This window comes from Struthio camelus, chromosome Z, assembly GCF_040807025.1.
Source record: "Struthio camelus isolate bStrCam1 chromosome Z, bStrCam1.hap1, whole genome shotgun sequence".
In the NCBI taxonomy this organism is placed as follows: domain Eukaryota; kingdom Metazoa; phylum Chordata; class Aves; order Struthioniformes; family Struthionidae; genus Struthio; species Struthio camelus.
This window is the reverse complement of record NC_090982.1, coordinates 27838047-27865178: the sequence shown is the minus strand read 5'-3', so window position 1 is coordinate 27865178 and position 27132 is coordinate 27838047. Positions and strand designations below refer to the sequence as shown.

The following is a 27132-nucleotide window of genomic DNA, read 5'->3' as shown; positions in this document are numbered from 1 at the left end:
TATTGATAACTGTTAAATAAACTACTAGGTCAACAGCGTCCCCTTTGCCTCTGATAGCCAGGTTGCGTTCTTTCCTCTGGCGTTCATCAATAAAGATCTTCAAGGCTGTGCCAACCACCAATCCCACCTAAGAAGGCTTTTTCTGCTCTTAGTGCTTGCACTAAGTCACAGAAAAATCATTGACTTCAGCAGGCATTGAAGTAGCCTATTAGAAGATGTCTGCATGGCAAAGTGAAGAGACACTGGAGATTCTTGACTGATGTTCTGAACAAATATCTTACCTTCTAGAAGCAGTTCAGTGATAGCAGTGCATCATCTTGCCTCGGCTCATGAACTGCATTTGCCTAGCAGCACTATTTCCTTAAAGCCCTGGTCTTTGCCCAGGCGGTGTTCTGCTGGTCTGCACTCCTGGTGTAGTGACTCTGTGCAGGCAGAGGATTGCACTTGTCTATATGTGCTGGTTTGCGCCTCCTGGACGCTGAAGGTGGTTCACTGTATGGCACTGCCTTGTGTAGTATATGCATATTGTTAGCATCACCTCTGCAAGCAAGCAACTGTCAATGAAACTGCCTCAGAGCAACAGCATGCAGACATACTAGCTTCCTTGTTTCCCCTGTTGATTTTCCAAAACTGGTAAGTTGGAAACAGCCTGAACTTCTCAATAAATTAGTCAGATGTTAATCTCGCTGCCAAAGAAGGAGCAGATTTACTGCAGAAGAGCATTCTGTTTTCTCTCCCTGGTTTTCAGAGTAGAACTGGACTTTGATTACAATACTTCCATATAGATGTAAAACAAAAAATACCCTCATCCCTGTGTCTTACTTTCATGGCTGGCAGAAAAATCTGAGGGTGATGAAGGGAAATGAGAAGAAAAATTGAAAACTATGACCTGGAGTAAGCAGAAACACTCTGATAGAGCTTCCTGTGTGTGTAGCTGACTTATTATAATACCTAAAAAGTGATATCTGAGCTGCTGTAACACTCTTCACTGTGACCTCATGAAGTCCAGCCTGTGCAGGGATGAGTGAAACCACGTTTTCATAAAACTAGGAACTGCAGACATGAGTATTAATGATTCAGCCAGTCACATTCTTCCTTCTGAGATAATACAGAACAGAATGCTCAGGGATGCTAGACATGCTATCGTTCAGAAGAAATGATAAACAGAAGGTCCAGAAAACTTCCATTTCTTAAAGCAGTTATGGCATTTTTTTTAAGGGTAGGCACTGAGAAGAGGTTCCAGATTAGGTGCTTTCATTTTGGTTATTCAATGCTTTTTTTTTGTTTTAATTGGTGGATGCTATTGGGGAAATCAGTATTTTGTCTGTTAGAAATTAAGAAAAGTATTTTTACTTTTTAGATGGGATACAGGCCATTGTTTCCGTAATGGCATAAGTTCCAGCCATAGTTACAGTGATAACTATCTCACTAGTCTTTGAATGACGTCAGTTTTCACAGGCACCATTGAAATCAGAGGTAAATGCAGGCAAACTTCATCCCTAATCTTCATTTCTTTCTTTGTGTTTTCTGGTGTACCTTTGGATCTAGAGAGTGCTTTCCAGTTTTTCTCAGAGCCTGTCTCATCATTCCGTTCATCAGAGCAATCACATGGGTAGCAGAATGGGATCTCCTGAAAATACTTTGCATAATCAGTTCTTCAGAACTGCACAGCCTTACAAATGCAAGGTAATGTAATTGTTTGTTCTAGACTTACCTTTGGACATATTATGCTGCTAATCAGTTTTCTGAGAGATTTATTTCAAACATATGCTAGTCAGGCTTGTTATTTATTTATCATAATTTAAATTCCCATGGAAAAGGTGTTTCATTGCACACAGTTCAAGAAGTACAGGACTTGCAATTTTAGTGTTGAATTCAAGCTCTGATTCCTCCCATGATACTTTTAAACTTCCATTTAGTTGTTGATAAGGGCTTTCATTCACTGAATATGTAACATAAAATCTCTGAGCACAGAGCGCGGGTAAAAACTCTTCTTATTTGGAAGCAATAATAGGAATTATCTGACTTTCACAATATTGTCTCATGATTCCTTATTAAAGTAGCTATAGTAAGCCTTCTAAGAAGAGCTATAGTTCTTTTATCTGGAAAAAGACAGCAAAATATTTTGTTTAAAAAAAAGACTGGTAAAAATCAAAGATCCCCACATACTCGCATGTGCCAGACAATACCTAAAGTTAAATTAATTTAATTGACTTTATTAGAATTAATCTGAGCCAAACGGAACCCGTTATAGCACTGAGACAGCCTGAAGTGTGCTTTACTTAAACCCATAGAGCTTTTGCTTTGTCTTTAATGGGGAAATATCTTGACATGAACGTATGGCAATTTACACTGCAAATGTGAGAGACATCAAAAATCACCTTTAACTATCACAAATTTGTTGCATGTTTTAGTCTACTGATTATTTTTCTCTCTTGTCATGACGCAACTACAAGAAAATATTAAAAGATTAATACACTGCTATCAAGGAGCTGGGAGACTGCCCAACACTGTAGAAGGGCAGGCAGTAAATGGCAGAGGTACAGATCACTGAGAAAGAGGTGTTTTTCCTCCACTGATGCAAGCAACTTCTAACCATTGATTATCTGAACGTGTATATAATGAGATATATAATGGTCAAATCATTTGCTACTTGCAATTCAAATTTGCATGCAAATTTGATTACATGAATCTGAACCTCAGCACTTCATTCAGATTTTCTGTCCTTCTTTAAACAACTTTATAGGAAAGATCCACTGCTTTCCATAAGTCTAAGAAGAAGTCAAAAGAGTTTATAAACTTTGCAGAAGACTGTGAGTCATCTGGCTTTATTTATCCCTATAATGACCTCTTGGTTTGGGCAGTGTTAATGAAAAGACAGAAGATGGCAATGTTCTTCTGGCAGCATGGAGAGGAAGCCATGGTCAAGGCTGTTGTCGCTTGCAAACTCTACCGGGCGATGGCACATGAAGCTAAACAGAGCAACATGGTGGACGACACATCAGAGGAGCTTAAGAAGTACTCAAAGTATGAGTTCTCCCTTCACTTCAGTTAATAAAGATCTGCAGTGCTTAGAATGGTTAGACATTTTTCTAATCCACTAAGAGCTTGTCTGATTAGTGGTGCTACAGACTATGGAGTGTAAAAGAAATACTTCCAGCTGCCCGCCAGTCACAGTATATAACGGGGCTCTATACTAGCACACAGTCTGGTCGAAATTTAAAGGACTACTTAGTATGTTAGCTATTTGCATATTTGAAAATTAAAATATAAGTGAGAAATTCATACCTCTCTATGTGCTAAGGAATCAAATGGGAGATTGAAATTTCCCTTACAGCCCTGAATACCAGTTTAACATGTTAAAAAGCGATACAGTACATCTGTGTTGCTTTTTCAAACATATAGCACATGGTAATAAGCAAATTCAAATCCTACTCTGCGTAAGACCTAAAGAAAAGATATACTGAAATATCTCAGTGAATCAAAAATGAAAAAGACCCAGAACTGTTTCCTTCAAGTTTGTAATTTTGTTTTATTCCCTTCTGATAATTTTTATTGTTAGTGACATATTGTATGCTGTTGTAAACATAATGCCCCAGCTTCAGAGTACAGTACAATGTGCTGTCTTGTTTTGCATGCAGCTCCAAAGATCCTTTTAAAGGAAGGCATATTGTCCTTGAGGAGTCTCTCCTAAAGGGGTGTATAACAGCCAGTGTAAAAAAGGGGCTTTTGCAACTACCTGCCATGTGTGTCCACAGTGATGGCGTGTCTGTTGTTGAAGGAAGTACGCTGACTTTTGTAGGGTCTATTTGGATCACAGAAAGAAAGAATCCAATCACGAAACAGAAACCAGGATCATACTAAACCTTATGATTAGGAATAAATATTTAGATATTCCCTGAATTATTTTTTGCTGATAAAGCAGTGGTAAAAATGGCAGAAGGCATACTTACTGCAATTGTTAGCTGAACAGAACTTTCAAACCAACCTCTTTGTACCATTGATTTTGAATTTTGGTTGATGCCTTTTGTGTTGAATGCTAATTCTTTGCTGTTCTAGGGAATTTGGGCAGCTTGCTTTGGATGTGCTCGAGAAAGCATTCAAACAAGATGAGCAGATGGCCATGAAGTTGCTGACCTATGAACTGAAAAACTGGAGCAACTCAACTTGCTTAAAGCTGGCGGTGTCTGTGGGACTGCGGCCTTTTGTGTCTCATACCTGCACACAGATGCTGCTGACTGATATGTGGATGGGACGCCTGAAGATGCGGAAGAACTCCTGGCTTAAGGTAACCTCATTTCCTTTAGCTTTCCCTTAACGTTTAGATGCTTTATAGATGTCTCCTTGGTTATGAACTGATTTACTGTAGCATGAGACAGACATGCTCCAGCATGTGTTGGAACTGATGCACATCTGGGGAAGAGAAGAAAAGGGGGGAAGGGAGGACAGTTCCTGCTGCTGTTCTCCCTTTTTTGAGAAAATAGCTGGGGGGTCACAATAGGAGAATGCATCTCCTGAGTTTTCTTCAGGTATTCCCACTCCCTTGGCACCCTCCCCACTCACACCTGCTGCCCTGCAGTACCTGCTTTTCCAGCAGAGCTGCTGGTGGGAGAAATGCACTGTTGACATGAAGGGCAGTATCTGCAGTATCCTCAGATACCACTAACTCTCTCAAAAGCCACAAAACAGTCAAGAGTAACACACTTCAGAGGCTGTAGGAGTGTGATGCAGTTTCCTGCCCCAGCAGCTTCCTCCAAAGTCAGTGGAATTGCTCTGGGTTTGTGCTGGCCCCGTGCACAGCTGGCTTTGGCCTCAAGTCTGTGCCGACAAAGCCGAATTAGTTTGCTAAGTCTTATTTTTCTCTTTTAGGTCATTATAAGTATTCTTCTGCCTCCCACCATCTTGATGTTGGAGTTTAAAAGCAAAGCAGAAATGTCTCATGTGCCTCAGTCTCAAGACTTCCACCAGTTCACATGGTACCATGGGGATGAGAGCCCACCCAGCGCTAAAGATGCCTTGTCTCTGGTCAGTCTGCAGGGACTAGTCATTTGTGTCCCACTGTCTTTCACTTTACGACAGTGTATTTCTGAAGGGAGAGGAGGGGTGATCAGCTGGAAATGCTGGGGCCTATCTCTCTGGAAATTGGGGTTGAGTCCCTGCTTCAGACGCAGACTTCTTGTATGATCTTGAACAACTCACTTCATCTGTCCTGGGTGTCTCTTCCCTATTCGTAATTACTGAGAAAATTTTTCCTAACTTTACAGGAGTGTAATGAGGTTATAGTTAACTGTGGTTATACGTGTATTACAGGGCACAAGGTCTGTTGAAGATGCAGAAAAAATACATACGTAATCTTATATTCTGTATAATCTGACAATGGTTTCATGTCGTATACAAGACTGCATCTATAAAACTCGATTCACTTTGCATAGTCAAGCACTCCAAAGTAGGGAGACACCAGAACTGAGAATATCCAAGAGCGAGAATGGCATCCCATGCATCTCCACCTCACTCGTTCTTCCTATTCTGCTTGGCTAGCAGCTTTTGCTCCATGTTTCGGCACTCAGCCTCTCTCCCCCTCTCCATGGCCATCCTTTGCTCTTAGTTTTTCCTTGAGATATCTTGTCTCGAATTACGTCATAGCCCTTCCAGCTCCTGCCCTACTTCTTCAAAAGAAGGGAATCGCTACTTCTGCATTTCTTAAGCCTAATAGAGACATCACTTAAAGCACAGGAGAAGGATTCTGCTTTTGGTTTAATCACCTGAAGTGAGACATGAAACACTCTGCAGGGAGCTGTAGTTGCACAAAAGTCCTCCTTAAACCTGACTGTAGATTGTTACCAACGTAGGTGAAATCTTGGCCTTTTAAGATCTGAATTCCTGTAGATTTCTACTAAGCAGAGTTACATAGCCATCCTTTTCCTGATTCTCAACAAAGGCGTTTTCTGCACTGAAACTTTCCAAAAGTTTTTGATCTAAAGCAGACGCAGAGAATTTCCGTCCAAACAGGTAAATGTGGATGAAGCGCTAATGAAATGAAAGGAGGATTGTCAGTGAGATGTGTCAGGCAATCTTATTTGCTCTGCCTACAGCAGATAAGTGTTGTGGGTTGCTTGGGACCTTCTCCGTTAACTTTCAGTTTGCATAAAATAAAAGCGAGTGGATAGTTCTCAAGGATGTTCCCAGCTGTACGGCCAAGCTGTCAATGCCATGCGTGTGTTTTCTCTCTCTGATGCAAAAAAATGCTTGAAGCACTTACCCCCTGCAGTGCCTGTCTAATGTACTCAGTTCAAAAAGGCTTTTGTGGGGTTAGGTAACAGCTATGATACAGAGAAAAGGCCAGTTAGAATCGTTTGCAGCAGGGGCCGCCTGCAGCCTGGTGGGAGGCAACAAAGCAACAGGTGTAAGTGTTTGTCTGACCTGCCTCAAACAAGAGTGCTTCCTTTCTGAGCCAGCAAAATAAGCTTAGCTTCCTCTTTTAGCTAATGTAGAGTAGTGTTTAAAACATAAGGCTGAGCTACCACTTCTTAAACGGTCTGATATGAAATGCAGTAGAAAAAAGTATAGAAAATTTCAACACTGCATGTGTGCTACATGGGGTGTTTTTCACACACAGTCAAATTCCACTGACCTACTGTGACTGAAAATTGCACTCGCTCACGGGACAAATTCTCCCCTTCACCTCAGAGAATCCCAGTGTTAAGATATCAGGGTGATTCTGTATATCAAATTTTTTCTTTTTAACACATTTCTGAGTCTAAGATGATGCATAAATTACATTTTCCCCCATTTACCCAGGGAAATGTCACAAGCCTCCATGTCACAGGAAAAATGCTATACTGTAAATGTCTAGTAGCAGTAGATTTAAGCATTGCTACTAGCCAAGGCAGCTAGCCAGCCCTGAAACAAAATTAAACTAGGTAGTTTGGTTCCTTCAGTGCTGCACTGCTATAAGCTGTTTGTAGTTCCCTCCATCCCTCAAAATGTAGCATCACCTGGTTGTCTCAGTTGCCCACAGCTGTGGATCTACAGCTCTTCTTAGGCTTCAACAGCACCTCAGAAGTTTGTACCTTCAGTAGACTACTCGGATTAAGTGTCAAGCTCTGGATGTAGAATTAGTGTGTCTTGTCTTTTCTTTTTGTTTTGTGGGAGATTAATGAAGAAGTTATGCTTCTTTGTTACATTATTCTTTTTGTATGCAGACCTTTATGAGAGAGTACTTACTTCATCATCTTCTAATCAGATGTACATGAAAAATAGCAATCGGGTTCCATGTTTACAATTTCACTGCCCTGGCTTTTTCTGTGTGACCGTATTCTGACCTTACAAAGTGCTGAACTGTGATACTCCTTCCCGTATTTTGAGAGCCTTACAGTTGTCAATGGGTTTCTAGCCAAGCCACTTCTGTTGCACTGGGAATTTTTATCCATATTTTACAGATAGGAGAGGGAGTAAGTGACTTGCTAAAAGACTGACAGAAATCTGTGTCAGAAACAGGAGTGGGTTCAGGTTTGCTGATGCCCAGTCCACTGGCTTTAATTGCAAGATCAAACTCTAATGATTATATGAGAAAAGTGGATGCGTTAATTATTGCAGATGAGATGGTTACAGCAGGAAAAAATCAGGATGCTTCTAACTTAGAACAAAGTTTAAACATGTGTCCTTGTCTTCCTGCTAACGTGGCACAACTTTTGCAGTCATACACCATGGCTTCTTACTTTTAAAATACTATTTCCTCTTAAGGATTATGATGTGGAGAAGGCACCTCAGAAGTCCAACGAAGGCCAAGTGAACAGTGGACAAGGAAGCCTTCCTGGAACTAGAAAAATCTATGAGTTCTACAATGCGCCAATTGTCAAGTTCTGGTTTCACACGGTTGGTCATTGCGCTAGAACTCAGATTGCCAAAGTCCTCTTCTGATCCTTTAAATATCACTAGATACCACATTTCCTTTGTCTAACACTAATTTGCGGGCACTTGGTGGTGGGGAATGGTAAGGCATTTGAATTTTTCCCTCACAATTAAGTTTTTTCAGCCAGAATTGTGCAGCTGCGGTAAAAAAATCAGATTCTAGGGGACTAAAGGAAAATCCCAGGACAGTTTTTTTTTGGTAGTTAATTGCATCTGTAGAGATAAACTTGAACCTGACCTTAAATAGATAAAAATTCACACATATTCTTGACCCTTTCTTTAGAAACTGTTTCTGAAAGAGTTAATTTTGATATAGGATATAGTTTACCACAGAGAAATATGCGTTTATTAAATCAGTTTTGGCAACTAACCCTGTATCTGTGGAACTTGAGATCTTTAAGACTGCAATGTGCATAAACTGTTTTTCCTTTAAAAGGTTGTGGTCAACTGCTTTATATTTTCTTAGTTTATTATCTCAGGTATGTTTCCAGTATATTCTAAAATATATTTTTTCCACCTGATATTATTCCTTCTGTGTTTTGGCAGGCACTGATAAGCTAGCAGCATTACATTTAGCTTTGGGAATGGTTACTTGCTCCTACAGAAGTTTAGGATAAAAGGCTAGTACTGCCTTTACATCCAAGTAATGACAGACAGATATAATATTCTGTCTCAACTCTGGACATTGTGGGGTTAAGGCCCCGGTGGACATGCACTGCATGCAGCTTAGGACAATAGTTCATCCTCTGTTTCAGTTCTTTCAACGCTAAAGTGCCAATTTTAAAATCATGTTTAAGGGTATTCCGCATACTAAAAAAAAAAAGAAAAAGAAAAAAAAACTTTGGCGAGCTAGAGGAAAGATTTGGGGCTCAAAAATTTGACAGTGTCCCAGTAATTTGAATGCATTTTCTCATGCAAAATACTTGTTAATATGTTTGCAGAATTCTGCTGAGCTTTTTGTTACAGCTGCCTGTGCATCTGGAATATGTAGTGTGTGTTTTGTAGATGGCGTACATGGCTTTTCTCATGCTCTTCACATATACTGTGTTGGTGAAGATGGAACCACGACCCAGTGTGCAAGAGTGGCTTGTTATTGTTTATATTTTCAGCACTGGCATCGAAAAAGTCAGGGAGGTAAGCTTTTCCATTCCTACTTCTCATCTTCAGAGGGTATATTATAAGAATACCATAGCCTACGTTCTTCCTGCACAGAATTTTGCGTGGCCTGGAAAATAAATGCACATGGCCTTTATGCTTCCGAAGTCTTTTACCTGAAGATCACTACTTGAGCCTTAAAAAAAGATTTTAAAGTTTGTCCTTAAATCTCTTGGCGCCAGTGGTAGTGTGCAGGTTGCTTGAAAAGTCGTGGTGCTGAATTGGGATTTGGGTCCTTGGTCTTGGCATCATTTTCGTAAATTCATCATTTTTGGCATAGACCATTAGACTTATAAGGAAAATGGAATTTGTCTTCAGGATTTTGCTTTGACTGTGAACCTTGTTGTCAATTAACAGTTGTTATATGCAAAATTTTCTAAGGGTCTCTGTCAAGTCCAGCTGATGCCCTAGAAACAAGACTGGAAAAACTCCATCAAATTTTCGTGCCATATTAGCTGGGCAGGAAAAAATGATAGTGAGTCAAAATTATTCACATTAACTGCGGTTGATTGAATCTGAGCTTGTGTCTTACACTCTAAAGCTAAGATTAAGGATAAAGGCAGCTAGGTATTTCCCAAATTATTTTGTCTGGTCAGACATGTCTTCAGTATGGAATTGGCATATAATAAGCAATAGTATTGTGAAGTGTTTTTTATGTGGTTTTTGCAATGCTGTACTTTTAGGAGAATAAGAGACTGAAAAAAATCAATTCTGAGTAAAGGATGCTGTTAAAGTAGTCAGATCACTCAGAACTATGCGAAAACAGAAAATGAGTGGCTGCATGAGATAAAATTGAAAAAAATATACCCAAGGACTGTTTAACTGAGAAGAAAAGCAGATATGAAATAGGAAGTACTTTGGAGATCGCTATTGTGCTGTTGCATTGTATTGATGGTGTAAACATCAGTATCTTCTTTCTATCATTAACCTTAACTGGACACTTAGAAGTTGATGTCTTGTACTTGAGTTTCTTTGTCCGTCTACTAGTCCCCAGACTGCTAGAAAAGATTTTGTAGGATACTGTGCCTTACACATGCACCTAATTAACTGCTGAAGGCCTTGCTATATGTGACTGTGTAAGCCCATATTTCTCTAGATTATATCAAATAATTGTTAAAGCCTTTAGGCCCTGATCCTGCATCCAGGTACTTATGTGGCTTAATCCAGCTGAGTTCAGTAGGATCACTTGTTTGTGCAAATGTGTTCCTGTGCGTAAATTCTTGAAGGATCAGGGCATAACAGTTCAAAATCTCTCTTTCACTTGCTACTTATCGGTGTGATCTTACCTAGCGCTGCATAATTGGCCTCACTCACGTAAGGTGTAAAGGTTTTATTTATGGCCTCCCAAAGATTCCACTTTACACATTTGCTCAGTGAAGCTTAAAATCCCTTTGGGGCATCTCAAGAGTTCAAGGAGCGAACATTTCATTCTTTAACTTGCTAGTTGCCAGCACTCCTTTTTTTAGCGTGTCCTTGGCAGAATGCAAGGATCTTGCTTTATATTTTTGGTCTAAAGTAGGATACATTAATTATTTTCCTCTCAGCAAGGTTGGGTTGGCATTTTCCATGACTTAGGGGCTTTTGAAATGGCTGTTGCAGGTCATGACCGTTCTCTAGAAAATACTAATTAATTTATAACAATACATATGCATAGTAGTTCTGTAGTGCCTGTTCTTTTCTGTTGAGGAATGTGCTTTTCAGTGAACGGTTCAGTATCAGAAGTCATTTTTCCTTAGAAAGACCTATTCTATTTGGTGTAGCATGCTTGAGCAATATGACATTATGGATTCAATATAAACCTCAGTAAACAGTGATTTGCAGTAGTAATATGCAGAGCTGCTAAAAAAAAAAGAAAAAAAAGGGTACATTCCTAAATATTATGAAACTGCTCGACAGGAAAAGTTTAAAGAATATATCAGTCATTTTAAGGGAGCTTCTGTTGTTTTTTCCACATTCTGCTCAGGTATTTATCTCAGAGCCTGGAAAATTCAGCCAAAAAGTGAAGGTGTGGATTTATGAATACTGGAATTTTACTGATTCTATAGCTATCATCCTGTTTATAATTGGTTTTGGCTTGCGCTGGTTCAACCCACCTGTTCAAACGGCAGGGCGGCTACTTTACTGCTTGGATATAATATTTTGGTATGCACGGCTCCTTGATCTTTTTGCTGTAAATCAGCATGCTGGCCCATACCTGACAATGATTGGGAAAATGGTAAGTATTCCACTTTGGAGAAACATTTTTATAGTTAAGGTGTCTACTGAGGCACCTGTAAATGTCACAAATGAACCTAGAAAAAAATAGTAGTCAAATAAGAGGTGACCTAATAACTCTCAGTGAATATACTACCTGCAAATACTGCTGTTCTTTCTGTTTGTGAGTTAGCAGTCAGATTTCAGTTCTCTATAATTTATTCATTATTTGAATTTATTCACAAAAGCCATTTTCACTTGGTTCTTAGAGAAGCATTACATTTGAGCTGAGTTTCTGATCCAGCTTGATAATAGGAGGAAGAAAAATCTTTGTCTTTGGCAGAGGGGCTCAGTACTATAGATAATTCCCCTAGCTCTTGGAAACTATCATCTCATTATTTTTTTGCATTTTGATTCAAATAATTACATCCCATTTTTAGCAGGCAAAATTTCTCTGAGATCAAAGTTAATTTTTTTCTTTTGGTATCAGAACTGCTGCTGAACTGCTGCTGAGTCTTGAGGGACATCTGCAGATTCCCTCTGTAATTTTTCATGGTTATTGGGAACTGTCTTATTAATACTTCTGTATTCTGTTTTGCATAGTAATTCTGATCCAGTGGTAGAAGGCAAAATCGTTTTCCTTGATATTCCTTGTTCTCTGAAACAACATACGACTGAAGAGGAGAACCAACACAGGTCTCTGCATTATTTAAATTCTACTTAAGACCGTAAGAAGGTCTTAAGTGAGTAGGACTTGAAGACTTTTTAGTCCAGAATGAATTTAACTTGTAGAGAACATGTGGATAATCCAGTTCATAGAAATAAAATATTTTTCTTTCCTCTAGCAGATTAGATTATTAATACTATTTTTTCTATTCCTATTTGTAAAAGTTGTGAATGATTTTTCTTCCTAAAATGTATGTCTCCTTTACATATAATTAACATAATTTTTCCACACAGACAGCAAACATGTTCTATATTGTGATCATGATGGCCATAGTCCTGTTGAGTTTTGGGGTGTCACGAAAGGCAATCCTTTCCCCAGAGGAGCCTCCTTCTTGGACTCTGGCACGAGATATTGTGTTTCAACCCTACTGGATGATATTTGGTGAAGTCTATGCTGGAGAAATAGATGGTAGGTAATTTTCATAGGACTGCTCACCAACTTAAATTTAATATGTGCTTAACTATGACCACTTAGGGCTCTTAAAGCCTGGACCGCATGTTGGGTCTATTCTTGCTCAAATAATTTTGATTCTAATGTACATATTTGGCTTTAATTAGTTTAATATTGTATGAATAAAGGTGAGAATGTTAATTTCTTTGTTTAAAATGAATATTAAGCTTTAAAGCCTCCAAAGGTAACTTTTGAAAAGAAATATATTAAAAAGGTCAGAGCAAAGCACACAGAGACTAATATTAGGCTTATTCTTGGTCAGGGGAGCTGTCAGTGGAATGAATTTCCAGTTAAGCTAATCCAAAAGTGCTCATCTTCTAGAGAAAGACTGCAAAGTTGCCATAAAAAATAAAAGGAGTGAGAAGGGGGAAAAAAAGAGAGAGGAAAGGATTTTTCATCGTAATAAGAGTTGTATTAGCAGACATCATTCTTAGACAAATCAACCAGTTACATGTAGCAAATCAATTGAAATTAAAAAGATGTTACACCTTGATTTCATAGTTTTGACTTTATCATAATAAGAGAGAAGAGCCAGGCACTGCAGGAAGGGCTTCATCGTTGCAGCTGCAAGGTACTTAAATGCTGCTAAGTGGTGGATGCAAGTAAAGCAGTCACTAAAATGGAAAAGCTGGTAAACAAACAGATGCAGATATTTAAGATACATAGTTCAGCACAGGTCTGCTTCATTTATATAATGAAGCATGTTGCATATGTTATTATTCCTGAAACAGTCATGTGATGACTATATATCTTGATTAGGAAACAGTTTTTTCTAAGTCAAAATGCTCTTAATAAAAGTGCGCTGTTAAGTTTCACAGTTTAATCCATTTAATCACTTAACAATGCTAAACCTCAGAGGTACACAATTTGATTAAAAAATTAAAAATGTTAAATATTTTTTTGTCAATTTAAAAACATTAAGAGGGATCCCTTAGTTTCTATGAACCATTGCATCATCTCACAAATATCCATAGCCATATATCCGTTTACACATGAGTTAATATGATCTAACTAAAGCTATATAGGAATCATACTCCAGGATTGATGAAGTAGTCCTGGGGCCTTATTCTTTCCACACTCGAGTCGATGAAGTCTATGTTACTTGCTTTAACGATTGATGGTCTGGATTTCAGTTTTCTTGAGCATGTACCATTTCCAGCTTATATTACAGTTTCATCATTTTCCTGTTAACAAGTCTGTTACTGGTGTAAGAACTGCTATGTAACAAATGGTATTTAGAGCTTCTGTATTGCAATGGAAACTGTGGAATGGTAGTGTCGTGAAGAGGCCTCAGATCATCTCCCTTACGCAGAGGTAGTCTCTTCAATCAGAAATTAAATAACATAACTCCATGGCAGTAATTGGGACTGTCCTGTTTCTTACTGGTGCAAGTGTGGAGCCCATACCATTGCTCTGCTGATTTCCTTGCTGACTGTGGTTTGCATGTCCTTTACTTTCAGTTTGCGAATCCAACCAAGACTGTCCTCCTGGCTCCTTCCTCACACCGTTCCTCCAAGCTGTGTACCTCTTTGTGCAATACATCATCATGGTCAACTTGCTCATTGCTTTCTTTAAGTAGGTACCATGGTATATTACTGCAAAAGCAAGGTCAACGCATGGGTGCTCTGCCAACACTTCTGCAAGAGGCCTCCACCAAAAATACTCCACTAAGGGCAGGGTGATGTGGGCTTGTAACCCCGTCTTCCAAGGGATCTAGGTGCATAAAATAAAAATGGTGGAAGCAGAGGGTGGGAGGAAGCAACTAAACTGTTTTGCCATAAGGAAGGGGACAACTCCACTTGGTAAACAACCAAAATTAATTCAGCTCTGACATAATTTGTTCTTCATTCCTAAAATGTATATTTCTTGTGCTGACAGCCTACATAATATTCATCATAAGGAAGCATAATATTTAAACTGACAGATAAGTGGAGGAAACATTTGAAGGAAGGAGTGTGATGACTTTGTTAGGGGCATGGTCTTCCTCTGGGAAATAACTTGAAAATTCGTGTTGTTTGGTGCAATCTGATGTGTTCTAGAACTGAAATCTAGCTGCAGTGGTTTTAAATGTCTGCTTGTTAATGTCTGCTGCAAGAATATGAGAGTTTCATCGATGACTTAACCTAAGCTTTTGAGTTTTAAGAGGAACTCCTAGAAGACCCTTCCACTGCAGTGGAATAAGTTTCTCACGGATATGTTGATGCTAAAGAGCAATGTGTGTAAATATTAGCAGAGAACAATATAATCTAAGTAATTAATTTTTTTTTTCCTGGAGTTCAGTATTTCTGAGGAAGAAAAGTCAGCTATAAGTTAATAAAAATTAAAAGCTGTAAGTTAATAAAAATTAAAATGAAGAAATGTCATGATTAATATTCAAGAAAACTGAATGATAAAACTCAGCCTATTCCCATTTCCAATTAGAAAGCTCTTTCCTGAAATTGTGGCAAGGCATTAATTTTTTTTTAATACACGGCTGTGAAATTATAATTTGAATTATTTCTAGATTTAGACCTTCAGCAACAATGATGTGTGAAACCTTCTGCTTAGTGATTTAATTCTTCCAGAAGTGGGACCAAAAATGGATATTAGTAATATGTTTAATTATGTTCCCAGAAGCAAAGCTGATGTTTTTATGATCATATGTTGGACAGGCAGGACCTAGGTAGGACTGCAATTAAAGTGCCAGAACACACAAAGTCGCTTACCTGAACTGGCGTTCTATGATAGTATGGGAAAATGTTAGGTGCTGGCTGCAGCACAATCAAATTTAATAGTATCACTGCAAAAAGGCACCTACAGAAGAGCCGGCTTTGTAGCTACCTCTTGCAGCAGGTATTTTGTTGAAGGGAGAGCGCACTGAAGAGCAGCAGTACTGTTTTGTTAACACACTTCCTCTAGCCTGACTCCTTACGTTTAATCCGGTTCAGATCGGCAGACAATGTTGAATTCCCAAATAGGGTACACATTAAAGTTTAAATACCCCAGCTGAGATTTTCAAAACCACTTCAGGGATATTTTTTGCCCAGTTCCCATTAATTTGGATGGGAATTGGATCTCCAGATCTTTTAGGCAGCTTTGAAGATCTCGTCCTCTGTGCACTAGCTGCAGGTGCGTGCTCCTGCTTTGTTAAATGAAAGTTGCTAAGCTGATTTACCTCACTGGAGGGATGGGACTTTATCGAATTAGATCTGTAGCCAAGCATCTTCTGCTGTACTGGGAAGGTTTCTCACAGGAATGTTTTACCTCCCTTTCCCCCTTACCTCTCTTCTCAGTAATGTTTATTTTGACTTGAAATCCATATCAAACAAGCTCTGGAAGTACAACCGTTACCGCTACATTATGACCTACCATGAGAAGCCATGGCTGCCTCCACCATTCATCCTCCTGAGCCATGTCGCACTGCTCATCAACCGCATCTTCCACCATCAGCCCCCAAATGAGTTGGATCAAGAAGAAGGCGATGTTGGACTAAGTAAGCAGGGCAAAGCTGGGGACCAACAGGAATAGCTGGTGATGAGTGTTTTGCTGGCTTCCTGTCAGTTTGTGGCTGAGCTCCTCCAAAAAAGGAAATTCCCTAGGGTGGGAGTTGTTTTTATTTTCAAAACTGAATTTAACCTGCTCGTCTAAGAGCTCATTTAAGGCAATGTTTTATTTTGTATTTGGCTTTCTCTTTGCTGCATATTGTGAGTCAGTGAAGACATACTATTGATAGAATGAAGAACTTAGACAGGTTCTGAGTTTTAACTTAACGTCATTGCCTGGCAGCACCATCATGCTAAATTTCTTGTTTTCAATGAAGCTGATGCCTGACTTCTAAATGGTGCTGCAGAACTGAGCTGGTGGAGTAGCCTCAATATGTCACAACTCTGAGCTGAACTAAAGTGGCAGTAACTTTTTCTGTAGGATACAATAATCTTATTTTTAAAGAAAATAAGCTACACTGGAGATACACATTTTTTGTACGTTTTTCCTGAAAAGACTAACAATTCTTTTTTAATTACCCAAACTCACAGACCTTTTTGATGACCCTGTGTTTATTCTGATAATACTCATCGACTTCTTCCCTCTGTGCCCTCCATACTCCATTAAGTTTTCATGATTTTTCTCTATCTGGAGCACAGTTTGTCGACACAGGTTGTCAGAATCTTTGCTTCATAAAGTAAAGGAGCGAAAACAACACTGAGTGGAGATGAGACTTCAGCTTTCAGCTCCTTTGTGCAGTAATGATAGTCATACGTATGAAGCAAGCTAGTTAAAGGTATTTTGAGGTGAGGCACTAGTGGCCCATAAAAGATGCTTCAGCAAATATTACAGTCCCTAAACTGTTAAGTATTGCTGCGCGTGAGTGGAGAGTTCCTTCCTTGCATCACGAAGGCATCAACTGCTGATGTGAAACCTAATATTTGAGGACCCATTTCGGCACTAATTACCAAAACCTATTTGTAGATTTATAGTACCATGAGGATACAATCCCATTAAATCACATGGATCCTCGACTGAACGGGATTAGTAAAAGGAAACTCCTGCTTGCTAGATAGATCCTTGACCACACATAAAATAACCCCGTTATGTTAGGCTTCAGGCTGGATGTTAGTCAATATGCTGTACTTTATCACAGTGGGTATCAATGTTAAAGGTAATCCCTGCACAGTACTTGGCAATACTGTATCCTGCTGGGATGTGAGGAGACAGCCACAGAACTGCGACGCAATGTGATGAGTGCAATTGCATGAGCAATGCAATGCAAAAGTAGCAGCAGGGCCTGAGGACAGAGGGCATCCAGAGACAGCAGATTTGGGGACAGAGAACAGGAGCCTCCTACCTCCTTGCTGCTGTGGTCCCTCTGTGCACCTTCCCTGCTGCTGTCACCTTAACGCTTCCCGCCGTGGCACTTCTCCGGGCCCCGGTCCTTCCTATGCCTCTTCATGGCAATGCCAGCTCCCTGTCCCACTGCTGCCAGCTCCAGCTGCTGTGCTTGGAGCAGCCCCCGGCCGCTGCAGTGAGGGGAGGTACCGACCACAAAGTGTAGGAACGGAGTGGAGGATGAAGGCTCTGTGGTGAGGGCTTGCTGGGTGATGGGGCAAGGCAGGGGAGTGAGGAGAAGGAAAGGTGACGACTGTCAGTTTACCTTGTAAAAAGCTGGGGAACGTTGGTCTGTAGTATTGGACAGCCTCATCCTTTTTTTGGGACATGATGCAGCATACATCCTCCATACCTAATAAGAGAGTTGCACAGCCCCTGCTTGGGTTATGATTTGTCCAGGTTTTTCTCTCTGGACATGAATCCCTAAAGATATCTGCCATGCTTACGAGTGGTTACAGAATTCAAATGTGGACTGAACTAATCAGTGCTGAACTGCTTTACTGCTGCTGCTAGACTCAGCTCCCCTATCATGACTGGGTACAGCAGCCTTCCTTTGAAGTAGCACTGTTCTTTTTATATGCATGCATAGTATGAGGGATTAACTTGGCACAGAGGGTGTCTTACTTGTAAGGCACATCAGGCACCAGGAAAGCTAAAAGACTGCTTTGCACATCTAAAAGTCTTTGGATGGAAGGCAGCTAGTACCTTGCCTACACCCTTTCTCAGAAAGAGAAGCCTCTACTTTCTTTCTCTATACGCCTACACATTGCTTGATAAGTTTCTTCTGGTTAAATTTTGATGTGATGGTAATTAACTGGTTTTAGCAATGAGGATCCAGTGCCACCCAGTGGAAAATCAATGAAAATACCGAGGTAAAATCTTGGAGGCAAGGTCACCAACAGGTTAGAGGGGAAAAGAGCCGAGCAGATGATCGCATCTCATTCAGCGAGGGAGAAGGATCCTTGACCGCTGCACAGCGCTTCACTGGTGTGCCATGTGTTGCAGCAGGGCACTAAAGCTGGTAAAAACATTGCCTGGCAGTTTGTCACCCTTACCCCCATAGTAAGTACAGTGGGAACTCTGGTATGCAAAAAGAAAAATAAAAAAGAGGTTGGAAGATGTGCAGCTTGGATCTTAGATGTAGCTAAAGATAAATCCTCTAGAGACTGACTTGCTCTTTTACACCATATGCATTTATTCAAACTGACCTATAATCAACCCATTCTCTGAGAAGTCGTATGTTGGCCTTCGGCAACAGTCTCATGAGTAGCCTATGCTGTGGAGTTTTAAAATTTTAAATAAATTCCTTTCACTCCAGTGAAAAGAATACTTCCTTAATATTTTGCTCATATGAACTTGTGAAGCAAGTAGGTGAGAAAACTCTTTCTAGCTTGGCGTACTTGAAAGGATGATGATTGTTATAGGTAAATAGCCCTTAATGAATGTCCTGATCAAATTATAGCCAAGATCTTTATAGTTCAGTTTTATATATTTGTCTCTAAGTCTTATGTGTCTTATGCATGAATAACAAAATAGTGGAAAAAGGGAGAAAATGTATCTGTGAGCAATCATTTAGCTGTGCATTTTTAAGTCTTTAAAAGAAAGAGTGAAAATACAGTGGAGTTTCTGTCAAGGTAGTTTATCTTCCTGTGTAAGATGAGGTGAAAAACACATTTTTGCATACTTGTCATGTCTGGTCTTCATACATAAGCCCAAATTCACAGAAGGAGATCTGTTTCATTCTTGTCTAGGAAGCGAACGGAAACCTATTCTGACAATTTGCTCTTTTTCACGGAAGGGTGTAAATGGAGAGGCATTTGTTAGCATTCTTAATACCACCTATTACCTCCTTTGTTCAGAGCTCTACTTGAGTGATGAGGAGTTAAAGAAACTCCATGACTTTGAGGAACAGTGCGTGGAAAAATATTTTCACGAGAAGAATGAAAGCTTGAATTCCAGTGACAGTGAAAGGATCCGTGTGACAACAGAAAGGTGTGTTTTGTGGCTAATTTGTGTCCTTTGTTTACATTTATCATATAAAAAGACTGGTAAGCTAAAGCTTTTGGAACAGATTATGGCCACTGTGAATGTGAGGTGTATTAGCATGCATAGGCCATCTGACTTGGGTTGAAATGTAACGTTATCTGAACTAGCGTGGCTGGGAAGCATTGCTGGCAAAACTGGATCTCCGGATGCGTGCAGTATGCCAGCAGTTAGAGGGGTGCGGGAGGGTGTTGCTCAGCTTCACTTTTGCAGACCAGGTAGCACCAAGAGGACGATGCCAGAATAGAGCGTACAATACCTATTTTTATTCAAAGGCTTAGCAGTGTAGGAAAACTGTGCGAGTGTTTCTTTTGATCAAGTGTAACTGCTATTTGCAGAAGTAACCACATAACCATTATATGCAATATGCCCTTGTGGTTTGCAAAATATCAATAGGGCTATCAATTCAAGGATTTCAAAACTCTCAGTATTAGCCTAATTCAACTTTGTATTGAACTCAGTGGCAAAGCTGCCATTAAATTTGATGGGAAGAATTAAACAAACTGAGCACCATGAAAAGTCTCATTCAATGCCAGTATTGATATGATCTAATAAATTCATTCTGCCTAGACAAAGATAGCCCCTTAATCTTTGCCTGTTCATAGACCCATTTTCTGTGTACCAAAACAAAGCATGTAAACAGAGTGAATGTATCAAAAAAAAAAAAAAAGGGTTTGTTCATAAGCTGCAATATCGATTGCAGCAAAAAGATTTCATTTAATGAATAGCTATATATCTGGAAAGGGATTTTTCTTTTCTTTTTGAGCGCAAAGGTAAAATGTATTTCATAGCATAGGAAAAATCCCTTCTAAAAGAAATTCATTTAGCTAAAAAAAATATCTTGGAACACTTGTATTTGATTTTATTGAGCCGTTGGTTAAATACTACACTGTTTAGTTACTCAATGACAAAGCAAAATAATACTTTTGGCATATTGCCTGCAGCCAGTTTATCATTATCTTAGTGACAAAGTACTAGAGAGAGTAGCTTCAAGAGATATGAAGATAATGATTTGGTTAAAATGAAATCATTCAGTTTTTCCAGGCCAAGAAGTTCTCACACTGTTCCCTGGGAATTGGAAGACCATTAAAAAGGCTGTGCTTGTTTGGTAGTTGAATTTTACTTGAAGATAACTGGTGGCATTGGACATACAAAATCTGTTCAAGAGGCCAATGAGGTTGTTGGAAAGGCTAATTTCCCAGCAGCCTCTAGTACTTGAGAAATAGAAGAGTATCTGTAGGCTTGTGTGGGCCTCATCCTTCTCATTCTTGCACAAGAGATGTAGAAATGCAGGATGACTGGCTGATAAGCAATACACTTCTCATTTCCAAAGCTGTATCTTGATATTGAAGGTTTAGTAGTTCTATGGCAAGGTGTGAGGATTAGTAAGAAATTGGTAATTTTTAAAATAGGTGCTTCCTGAGCAAAAAGCCTGTCTATTTAAAAGTCACAGGTTTTCAGCTCAGTAAATCGGAATGACAGATTAAAAGTCTGGATTGTTTTTGTCAAATGTAGGTGTTTATGAAAATGGAAGTCACTGTAAAAAAACGAAGGACTGTTTAATCACAGATTTTTTCAAGTGTATCAGTGGCTTTCTTCATCACCGGGCAAACAGAAATTAAGATCTGTGTTTTGATATTTTAATAATCTTTTATTTTTCTGCCTAGAGTGGAGGAGATGTTTTTACAGCTAAAAGAAGTACATGAGAAGGTATTTTATATCAAGGAGTCTTTAATTTCCCTGGACAGCCAGCTAGGACATTTGCAAGACCTATCCGCCTTGACTGTGGACATCTTGAAAGTGATTTCGGCTGTAGACACCTTGCAGGTGGAAGAAGCTTTGCTGGCTGACGCAAAGCACCGAGCCTGTAGGAAGCTCCCCCACAGCTGGAGCAACGTGCTCTATTCCAAGACTCTAAGCAGTCTGGAGGGTTTGCGTGATAAGAAGTACAACTACTACAGCATGCCACCATCCCTCTTGCGGAGCCTGGTGAGGAGTCGGTGGTCATCAGAGTGCCGAGGCCACGTTTTCAGGACTGAGGATAGGAAGGCGGTAGAAGACGGCTCGCGAAAGATAGAAGTAGAAAGTGATACGCTCACTTCAGGGGTATCTTCTGAGACCAAGTCGACTCCTAGATATGGACAATTTTTGCTGGTTCCTCCTGACCGTCAAGGAGGTTCTTTCTCTGAGGATGTCACCTTAAATTTGTCCTTTTCAAGCCCTCCTGACAAATACAGGGAAGACACTTTAGGGGACAAGCTGCAGAGCAGCATTGCAGCACAGCAAAATTTGCGGAGGGTCAGCCTCATTGAAAAAGAGCCAGAAGCTTATCGATGGACTCACAGAGACTTTGTTAACTGTTTGCCAGCAGAAAATACTGATGGTGTAGTAACCGATCATCCTATAGGTCTCCAGCCATCGCTGGTTATCTGTGAGAAAGTGACACCCTTATGTGATGACAGGGAAGAAACTGAAGGTGGTTATGTGAACTGGGGATTCTCCGAAGGTGATGAAAAAGGGGTTTTCAGCCCAGGGAGGAAAGAAAAGAAGCCACTGTGCATGCATTCCACCTATAATAGTGACTGCAATTGCACGGGTAGTCCTCCCAGGCGTGTCCAGATAAAAGAATCACAGTCCTTCTCCTACAACTCCAACAAGGCGAGATACGGCAGCAACGTCTCTGAGAACGAGCTGAAACACAGCACCTCCTTCCGGATCAGCCCACTCTGGAGGGACTGGAGTTTCCGCAGGAGAAACAGCTTGCAGTCTCGTAAGGAAGAGAAAAGAGAGAAAACCTGCAAGGCCAAAGGTTGTAGTAATAAAATGTTATATCTCTACCATAATTTTTATGGAGGAGCCCAAGATATTGCACAAATTTCTCTTTTGCATGTAGAATGTATTAGCTATAGTTGAGGATAGTAGCAGGGAGTCCAGAGTTACTTCTTTGCTTTCCTTGCAATGGGTCTGGCTGCTGTAGGGCAAATGGGAAGTGCGCCTGGTATCTAAGCTATGTGATGCTGTGTGTTAGGGCACAATAGCAGTGCAACCCTAATTCTCCCCATCTGGCATGTACCCTGTGGTTGTGACTATGCAGCCGGGGTGATGCATGGAGTGTGGTGGTTCTGAGGGAATCTCCCACACCAGGGAAGCAATCCTAGAGTTACAGGAACTGTAAGAAACTGTACAAAGGTATATCAGCATTGCCATAGGTCAGATGGCTGAACGGAGAATCAAGAGGTAGATATTTTCACAGTAGGTCTAAAAAAAAAAAAAAAACCTCATCCACTACCAAGTTTGTTTACAAGAGCTGGAATATAGCAGACTCTGGTTTTAAGTATAAATAGTATGAGATGATGGCTAACATTTGTTGTTTTATGTCTTAAGATGGTGAACATCTTTACACTGAACTGCATGAATTTCATGAGTATTAGCTTTGGGTATCACCAGTAATTCTCAGCTTGTTTTGGAGTTCTGCCAGCTCTCAGTCTTATCAGTTCTTCTCTTCGTAAACGAAATCTCTGTAGCTTAATCATATCTTTTGACCACTTCATACAGATTCCTCACTATCTGGTGAGCTGCACCACTGTGGGGCAAAAAAAGCAAAACAACAAAACAGAGACAGAAGATGTCCAAAGGAGAAGAAGCAGCAAAAACCCCTTCAAGTGCCGGTATGTGTAGATGCAAGACAATCACATATCCTTAGCTGTTCTTGTAGTTCATTGAGAGCAATTCTGTAGCTTGGGACAAAGCTTAGCTGAAAATTCATACGTTTCAAAATGCTATACAAAAACTGGGGGGGTGTCTTTTTTTCTCTGGCTTTGGCTTGATTTCCCTTCTGTCCGAATGCTTGAGAGTTAAGTTTTGAACCTAATGAAGTCTACTGGCTTTGCTAGGTAGTAGACCAAACTTTTTATTGGCTTTGCGCACTAAGGAATCTGTCCTCACACTTTGCTGAAGGAGGAACTTGGGGAGGCTTGATATGGTCTGTGAGCGATGAGCTTGATCTCAGCTTCCTGCATGCAGCAGTAAAGAGACAAGCCATGCTTCTTATGTTGTTTTCTGTCTATGAGGGTTCTGTTATCTTTTCTCTGAATCCAACAAAGCGTGTAGTGTAAGCAGTAGATGGTGTGTTGATTCTCTCTCTCTCTGCATGTATATGTGTGTATATATGCACACGTATAAGTGTATTTACGTATGGAGCTAGTCTCATATCTGTATATATGTGCACATGTGTCAAAAATTTTGTGTCAGCTGGAAACAGTTACCCCTGTTTAATGAAGTGAAATCTGAAAGTGGATTGATTTACAGAAGGTGCTCTGGTCAGCAACAGCCCTGAGGCTTGAACTTTGAGACCTAATTCTCTCACAAGATGTTCCAGGGGACTTCAAAGTTTATTTTGAAAAGCTATAGTGTCAGATCTTTCATTGCTAGTATTTTCTAGAGAAAAGCAATGTGTCTTCTGCAACTGGTAACAAAAACGGGAACATCTGTTTCTCAGCTGGGAGTCAGGTCAGTCACTGGCATTTCACTGATACTCAGAAAGGCTGTGTCATAGTGCAGCTGTCAGAGGACCTGCAGAGGTGCTAGTCAGCCTATGAATTGAGTGTCGTTTTGTCTGTGTCTTGCCAGGTGATTACAGTGGATGACTGTCCCCAGAACACCCAAGTGAGTTCAGAGCCTGCAGAGATCAACATCTGGGGTGAAGAAGAGAAACACAGCAAGAACAGGCTTACTGTGTCTAATTTCAACCAGCTAAGTATGTGATACTTTGCAGCTGGTGAAATTTCATTTTCTCAAGATGAAAAGCAGTAAAAAAAAATTCACAAACTGAAAGTGTCATCCACCACTTTCACCGTTGGCATACTTTGTACACTCTGAATACAGCTAGATATTGGCACCCACAGCTTGGTCATTTATTCTGCCGTTGCAGAGGCAAAATGGATGCAGGTGGGATGGAAGTTTGGTTACGTCTTGTTGTGAATGCTGGCTGGCTCTCATTGGGGATAGCAGAACACTAATCCTCAAGACAAGTGGGAGGCAAGGAGGATGATATTCTTGTCTCCTCCCCTGAGGCTTCTCCTAAAGCAGCATCCTAGCCAATTGCGAAAACAGTCTCTTGCAAATTTTTGGTGGTGTTTAAACCAAGTAATGCTGCAATACTGTATTCGTTGGCAGGTCGCCTGCGTGCCTTATTCTTTGCTCAGAAATACATCCTCCAAGGGGGAGAAATGGATTCTGCATTGTCTCTGTAGGAATGATTAGGGAACGGCCTTCCTGTCCTTCTTTTGGTAATTCTTCAGCTTTTACATTCTGAGAAATCATTGCATAGGTCTTCTTACCTCTCAGCTTTGTTATGACACGGCTCATTGGCTTTGCTTTGCAAGCTGCTAGGAGAAGCTCCAGGGACTGCTGTGACTCAGGACAACATGGTCCACAGAGGATGGGGCTCTTCTGAAATTTGCTAATAGAGAATAGAACAGTCTGTTTTAATCTTACGAAATTCTGTTGTTGCTTTTGTAGACCATTACTAATTTGCTAGGGCAGTATGATGTATAGGAGTTTATTACCTAGCACTGAAGAGGTGTTTATCATAACAGGGCTGTTCATTTATACTCTGGATATCACTGATATCTATTCTTTCGGCTAGGTTTGGAACGTCTCAGTTACATGCACCAGAAAATGAAAAATCAGGAAGTTGATAGGCATACCGTACCAGTCTGTGATTACCTGAGGCATTCTCGAGAGGTAAGATGTAGAGATTGTACATCATAGACCATATCTACATGGCAGTGTAGCTCTCCTGACCTCCACAGACTTGCTGGTTCTCTGTCATAAAATACCTCTTGGTACGTGAGGAGCTATGCTATATGCTGGGAAGGCACATGCGTGTTAGTAAATGAATAGTTTAACAGCTCTTAACACTCTATGAAGATTAATAAAGTAGGATATGAAATTATTGAATTGTGAGGTGGGTTTGGATATGAAGAAGGTCCAAAAACCAAGCATGCGTTAGTAATTCACGAGGCAGTTGAGAGAAACATAGCTTGATCTTGACTCTATAGGCAGAATCAGTTAGGGAAGAGAAGTAACTTTTGGAAAGTTAGCCTACATAGCTCTTAATCTGTAAGACAGAGGTAGCTATTTCTTGTAAAGTAGGAGTTAAATATTGATAATAATTGCGAAATTTAGTTTTCTTCACCTCTGACTTAAAAAGACCATATCTTACCATAATTAATTTCCAGCTCCATATCATAAAGGCCCTCTGCTTATGTAAATCAATCCAGGTCCATTGGCTTTGATGGAGCTAGACCAATTTATATTTGCTGAAGATCTGAAGACTGTGGGAAAGAAGCTGGATTACAGAAACTTCTCTTTTTAAATGGCATGGCTAATGGAAGAAAATGTATCTTTCACCACCTATCTTTCATAGGGGTATCTCAGAGGTATGAAGGGAAATTAACGAGGGATAAATTGAGAAAAGGAACTATGAAATAATCCTTTCCTCCTCCTTTCTCAACAGCGCCCTTCCTTGCCTGTTTTACTCATAGTGCTCTTGGTTATTAAAAGAGTGATTTTTAAAAGCCTAGCTTTCTTTTCACTGTAAATGTTGTGAATTCTTGGGGTTTTTTGTTTGTTTTTTAAAGAAAGGAAAATAACTCAGATATCTGCAGTTCCGAACTTCTGAATGCTCTAGAATATAATTCCCAAATACTAGGGAAGAGAGCTTAAATCTAAATTTGAAAAATGACAGTGTTTTGTGTGAGAGAGGGGAGAGAGAGAAATCTAGATATTTCTTCTGCTTGTATATTTTCTATTCACCTAAACTTGGAGACTAAATCAATAAATCTTTGAAACGTGAAATACAAGGTCAGACAAGCCAAATAAAGGTAAAGTTCTGTGAAAGGACTAATTTGATGCTTCAAATCTCACATTAAGATTGCCCAGGTAAAACTCGAGAGTGGGATTTTTAAGTCCTCAGAAAAGTTCCAGCGACTACAGTGGGATCAGAGGTAGACCAAAACTAATTACTTCCAGAACGCCAACTTCAAATTATTTAAATCTTTAAATATCTAGGGTGCAATACCCATTGAAGTAGCTCTGCCTCACCTTGATTTCTGCCTGCGTTGTGAGAATGTATATATATATTTATCGCTGAACCGTTACAGTGTTCCTGTATCCAGCTAGTTCAGTTTGAATTAAGATACACTTTAAAGAAAAGAATTTTCCCTAAAATAGTGCTTCTCAGATTTAGCCAGTGGACACCAGTGCTTCACAAGTTTCTGTGGACGGCTAGCAGAGAGCAAAGCAAGGGGGATGTGTGTGGGAAGGTTTCAAATTTGTTGAAGAATTTTTCTCCGCAAAGCAATCTACAAGGTGAAAATATGAGTGAACTCTGAGCTAGAAAATTTGAGAATTCAGTTGCAGATAATATTCAGAGCTGAATTTTAGTCAGTTTATCTTTAAACTTTGTCTTTGAACTTTTGATTTGTGCTCTGCTTCTCTTAAGGAACAAAATCTGCCTGACTCCTGCTTTTAGAAGAATAATCTCATATCTGACTAGCACATTAGGAGGACCTGGCAAATGGCAGGCTGGTCCATAAGTGCAATTTTCCCTGATACAGCTGAAAAATTAAAAGATGGTTTGAGTGTTTTGTTAACTGAAAGACTTGGAAAATGTATGATCTAAATGTCACTGGAAAATTGTTCATTATGTTGTCTTCTACCATAAAGGGTTAGGATGCCTTTTATTTTTCTGAATTGTAAAGCTTATCCTTAAATTTGAATTTTCT

At 39.9% G+C, this 27132-nt stretch overlaps 1 protein-coding gene across 1 annotated transcript in view; it reads left to right on the top strand.

Annotated features, from left to right (window-relative positions):
* Positions 1-27132, top strand: part of TRPM6 (transient receptor potential cation channel subfamily M member 6) — a 99947-nt gene that overhangs the window by 47769 nt on the left and 25046 nt on the right. The window contains exons 16-30 of the mRNA XM_068927820.1: positions 1549-1686; positions 2747-3027; positions 4060-4288; positions 4870-5025; positions 7744-7875; positions 8917-9045; positions 11030-11281; positions 12220-12394; positions 13897-14011; positions 15709-15908; positions 19159-19291; positions 21010-22151; positions 22898-23010; positions 23972-24098; positions 24990-25087. Of these exons, the coding sequence (XP_068783921.1) occupies positions 1549-1686; positions 2747-3027; positions 4060-4288; positions 4870-5025; positions 7744-7875; positions 8917-9045; positions 11030-11281; positions 12220-12394; positions 13897-14011; positions 15709-15908; positions 19159-19291; positions 21010-22151; positions 22898-23010; positions 23972-24098; positions 24990-25087 (3420 nt within the window). The remainder of the gene's footprint in view (positions 1-1548; positions 1687-2746; positions 3028-4059; positions 4289-4869; positions 5026-7743; positions 7876-8916; positions 9046-11029; positions 11282-12219; positions 12395-13896; positions 14012-15708; positions 15909-19158; positions 19292-21009; positions 22152-22897; positions 23011-23971; positions 24099-24989; positions 25088-27132) is intronic.